The 4751-nt window shown below is 41.6% G+C and overlaps 2 protein-coding genes across 3 annotated transcripts in view; both read left to right on the top strand.

Annotated features, from left to right (window-relative positions):
• Positions 1–1393: 1393 nt before the first annotated feature.
• On the top strand, positions 1394–3011 carry NDUFB1 (NADH dehydrogenase (ubiquinone) 1 beta subcomplex, 1, 7kDa). Its single transcript, XM_010184211.1, has 2 exons — positions 1394–1533; positions 2975–3011. Exons 1-2 carry the CDS (start codon positions 1394–1396, stop codon positions 3009–3011), a joined length of 177 nt encoding a protein of 58 aa, XP_010182513.1.
• Positions 3012–4668: 1657 nt separating this feature from the next.
• The window catches only part of ATXN3 (ataxin 3), a 12561-nt gene continuing 12478 nt past the window's right edge, over positions 4669–4751 (top strand). Inside the window, exon 1 of one of the 2 annotated variants that reach the window (XM_010184209.1) lies at positions 4669–4729. In XM_010184209.1, the coding sequence (XP_010182511.1) occupies positions 4706–4729 (24 nt within the window). In that variant the 5' untranslated portion in view covers positions 4669–4705. The remainder of the gene's footprint in view (positions 4730–4751) is intronic. The other variant, XM_010184210.1, reaches the window with a different exon arrangement.

Raw genomic sequence — 4751 nt, 5'->3', positions numbered from 1 at the left:
CTTAGCCCTGGGGCTCTTGTAGCTCTCTGACCCCTGAAGAAAGCGGGGGATGGTGGGGCTCCCGGGTAGGCTGGGGGCAGCATTCCTCCGCGCCTGGTGGAGTCGGAGGCTGGCAGGGCCTTTGTGTGTGTCAGTATCGTGAGCGCCACCCCGAGTCGCCATCCCAGGCGACTGAGGAGAGCGGCCTGCAGAGGGCAGCGCCGCCCGCCGCGCTCCCTCACCCCGGCTCAGGTGCTGGGGTTCCGCGGTGGCTGAGGGAGGAGCGGCGCTGGTTGTGTCTGCTTTGGTCAGACCCCACCTGCAGTACTGCGACCAGCTCTGGGGCCGCTGACACAATGACACGGATGTGTTAGAACGGGTCCGGAGGAGGGCCATGAAAATTATCGGGGGGATGCCTGTGAGGACAGGCTGAGAGTTGGGGTTGTTCAACCTGGAGAAGGCTCCAGGAAGACCTTATAGTAGCCATCCAGTACCTGAAGGGGCGTACAAAAAAGGTGGAGAGGGACTTCTTACAAGGGTATGTGGTGATAGGATGAGGGGTAATGGCTTCAAACTGAGAGTAGGTTTAAATTGGACATGAGAAAGAAAATCTTCGCTATGGGGGTGGTGAGATGCTGGCACAGGTTGCCCAGGGAAGCTGTGGATGCCTCGTCTCTGGAAGTGTTCAAGGCCAGGTTGGACAGGGCTTTGAGCAGCCTGGGCTGGTGGAGGTGTCCTTGCCCATGGTAGAGGGGTTGGAACTGGATGATCCTTAAGGTCCCTTCCAACCCAAACCAGTCTGTTAGCCTGTTTGTTAATTGGTGTGTCGGTGTATGTTTGAGATCACAGCTGTATCACTTGGTGTCTCTTGCAACTTCCAGCAAGATGCTAATCTGTAAGGCTTTGGTTAGGTTGGAAAAGGCACACTAGATTTTAGAAATGCCCTTTCTTCCTTATCTGTCAGTTCCCCACTGAATGTACAGCTTATCTTTCAGTCTTGTTAGAGATTATAAAGAGTCCATCTACAGGAGTTTAGGTTATAAATACCTTTGTAATGTTTTAAAGAACAACAAACTTCTGTATCATTAGAGTTGCATTAATGAGTAATTTACTCTAGGACACTAAATAAAACTGTTTCACCAGGGATACCGTAAAAGAGTTGTTGTATTTCACCCTTGTTTTAGGATAAAATTCTGTTTCTCAGGGCCAGGAGTTAATTAGGGTTATTTCTAAGAAACCTGTGTGTGGATTTTGAGATCAGCATGTGTCCTGTAGGAAGTGTTTGATAGCCCTCATGTTTATTATGCTGTATTAGGATCTTAGTAAGTGAGATTAAAGGTGCCAAGTATGCAACGGTTTCCATGTACAGATTTATCAGTAATTCTTATCTTACGCTTTTTTTTTTCCAGCAGCCATGGTGAATTTTGCCCAAGCTGTGCGTGATCACTGGGTTCACATCCTTGTTCCCTTGGGATTTGTGATTGGATGCTATTTGGACAGAAGGAATGATGAAAAACTGTCAACCTTCAGAAACAAGAGCTTATTATATAGAAGGTCTGCTTTATGGTGCCTTTTAACCATATTCACTTATTTTGTAAAGTGCTCTTCTGTTCTTTTTGAGAGTCTTAAATATGAAAGAAAAATCAGTGATGCTGTCAAAATACTGAAGGGAAGAAAGCCCTAAAATTTCCAGCAAGTGTTCATGAAGATTTTTAGGTCACTAATGCCTTCTGAAAATGGGGGATTTAGGAGCCATTTTAGTCACAAAAGAAAGGATGTGTAGTTCTATCAGTTTGACTTTTTAGTCAAAGTATTTGATTTAAAATAATTAATTGCACCCATAAATCAAAAGCATCGATGCTAATAAAATTTATCTGTGGAAGCAAGTTAAACAAACAGAAAAATATATTTTGGGGCTCCTAATTAGTTTTTCATTAACTAATTATTGATTTGGAATCAAAGAATTTAGAAAAGGACAATTAGTAGAAAAAGCTTTTGCTCTCCAAAGCTTGTTAATCATTAACTGCTCTCAAGTTCTTAGCTATGAAATGTGGAAAACGTTTGTTTCATCTCTCTCTAAAACTTCAATGGGAAACACAGTGCTTGAATTTTAATTCTCAGCTTTTCAGTGGATTATAGCAAACTTCTGTCTTAAAATTATTGCAGCACTTTAAATACTTTTCTAAAAATGTATAATTTTAAAATAATAACCAAGTTTTGAAAGATTAACAGAACATCTTTAGATGTTTGTGTTAGCAATTGCTGTATCTTCACTGAAAGATATGATTACATACACTAATCAATTTGGGCTTTACTGGTTGACTTCTCAAGGAGAATTTACATACATTAATGCATTGCCTTACCTGTATCAGTTTTCTTAATTTCATATTAGATCATAGAGTTCATGAAACAACAGGAAAAAAACCCATGCTGCATAGCATGCACAAACAATAGGAATGTTATTACCAGTTTGCAGGTGGATTTCTTTTTTAATCTGGTCTCACCTAAATTAGTTCTGTGTAAGAAAGTAAGTTTAAAACAGAATCCACCCTGCTGTTACATTAGCACTTTTCTTACTGCAGTTGCTTGCAAAGTTGGGCTGGTATTTCAGCTTACTGCAGAAATCCCCTCTGCTTTCAAACCCAGTTTTGAAGTAATGAATTTTTGTATTTAAAAGGAGGAGAATTTTTCTTTTGGATCCCATTACATAAGTCTGCTGGCTCCTTAGAGGTCAGCTGTTCTGTGCTTCCACTTCAATTAGTGGTAGTTATGAGGACCCAATCCATTGAAGCTTTGGAAAGAAAAGAGTATGTTTATCACTGTTGAAAGAGATCGAACTGACATGGGTTGCAAGGAAAGTTAAATTTATACTTAACTCTCACAATTAAGTTATTCTAGAATAATTAATTACGTCTACTAGCAATTATTCCAGAAAAATTGTCATAATTTTAGTCTCATCTGTTTGGTTTCTTTTCTTTTTTTTCCCTCCTCACAGAGAGTTGAAGCCTGGTGAAGAAGTTACATGGAGATAAAGGCTGAAATGGAAAATACTTTTGTTTGATTCATCATCTTATCTCACACGTTGAAAGAATAGGATTGTGGTTTTTATCTTGAGAGAACCTGTGAAGCTACAGAAAAGGACACCCACAATTCATCAGTGCTAGTTTAATTTCCAATCTTACTTTTTGGAAGATGATTTAATTACATCACTAAGGTGTCCTCAGAAGTCCTATTCTGGAGGGGAGAGAAAGAATAATGTAATAAAGAAAAACTATGCAAAAATAATTTCTGTTGTTATTGATCTGTATGGCGTGGAGTTAATGTATTTATAGCTAATTTATGAACTAGCCTTCAGAGGAATACTTAACATAGACCCAGAACCTGATTTATAGTTGTTTATTTTTTTAATTCAATCTGAACAAGTTTATTTTTGGATTTCCTTGGTTACCCCTGCTTGGCCCAGCAGTAAGCGAGTGCTGCAGTGTTGTGACCTGAGGGAGGGTGGCAAGAGCAGGAAGGGAACTGACGCTGCTGGGCATTTGCTAAACTCAGCAATGTGGCCACTGAGCCTTTCCAAGGGAGCAGGAAATTTGGGGTGTTATATTGCATTGGCCAAAGAGTAATTGCATTTTTTTCTGGGTAAATGAAAGGTGAGTTTTTCATGAGCAACAAAAACTTCATTAAACAATATAGTGTCTATTTTGTTCAATTACTTTTTGCCTTTCAGGTAACTTCATGATTCTGCACTCAAAAAAGTTCTTGCCTTTTTTGGCAAAAATTAGTTCCAAGAACAATTTGATACCCTGGTCAGCAGGGAACATTTTATCATTCAAGGCATTTTGTAAAGAGCGAAACAAATCGCAGTCTGATGGTGCCAGGTCTGGTGAATATGGTGGATGTGGTAACACATCCCATCCAAGCTGCAACAATTTTTGGTGAATGACCAAACTTTTATGTGGTCTAGTGTTACGGTGAAATACACCACCTTTGGATTCACCAATTCTGGACACTTCTGTTTGATGGCATCATTTAATTTCTCCAGTTGATGACAGTACACATCTGAATTAATGGTTTGGTTTCTTGGAAGCAATGCAAAAGACAAAATACCTTTGAAATACCACCAAACTGACAGCATAAACTTCCTTTGGTGATTATCTGCTTTTGAAGTGCTTTGAGCTGGTTCATCCTGCTTGCTCCATGATCTTTTCCATTTGTCGTTGTTGTAGACAATCCATTTTTCATCAACTGTTACCATATGTTTCAAAAATGGATCATTTTCCTGATGTTGCAAGAATGTCAGATGTCAACACACGCTCAGCAAGATGGATTTCTTTTGAGCTCGTGGTACCCAAATATTAAGTTTCCTAATGTACCCAAGTTGTTTTAAATGGTTTTTAACGCTCGATTTTTCCCTCCTGTCGTTAAGCGCCGATTGAATTCGATCAATGCCTTTATTTTGTCTATCGCCTTCGATTGGCCGTCCTGAGCGTGGTGCACCTTTAACACCCAAAGCGAAGACGACCGCTGCGAGCAGCTGGCGGCAGCTCAGCCCGGCGGCCTCCTTCCCGGCAGGGGGCGCCGTCACTGCCTCCGAGCCCCACCCGGGCGGTCTAGCCCAGCAGTGGAAGCCTGCGTGGATTGGCTGCAGCGGGGCGTCGAGCAAGGGAAGGTTTGATTGGCTGGGGAGGTCACGTGAGGCGGAGGCTGGTGGCCTTTGACAATAAACATGGAGTCGATCTTCCACGAGAGGGTGAGTGAGTGGCGGCGCGGGG

This window comes from Mesitornis unicolor, unplaced genomic scaffold (assembly GCF_000695765.1).
Source record: "Mesitornis unicolor isolate BGI_N332 unplaced genomic scaffold, ASM69576v1 scaffold16415, whole genome shotgun sequence".
Lineage (NCBI taxonomy): Eukaryota > Metazoa > Chordata > Aves > Mesitornithiformes > Mesitornithidae > Mesitornis > Mesitornis unicolor.
This window is presented reverse-complemented; position numbering and strand designations above follow the sequence as displayed.

What these genes read in the sequence shown, in the direction of transcription:
- NDUFB1 (XM_010184211.1), top strand. Translation starts at nt 1,394, where the DNA reads ATGGTGAATTTTGCCCAAGCTGTGCGTGATCACTGGGTTCACATCCTT. An exon ending in AAGAGCTTATTATATAGAAG is followed by an intron (nt 1,534 to 2,974) that starts GTCTGCTTTATG and finishes CCCTCCTCACAG; the next exon opens with AGAGTTGAAGCCTGGTGAAG.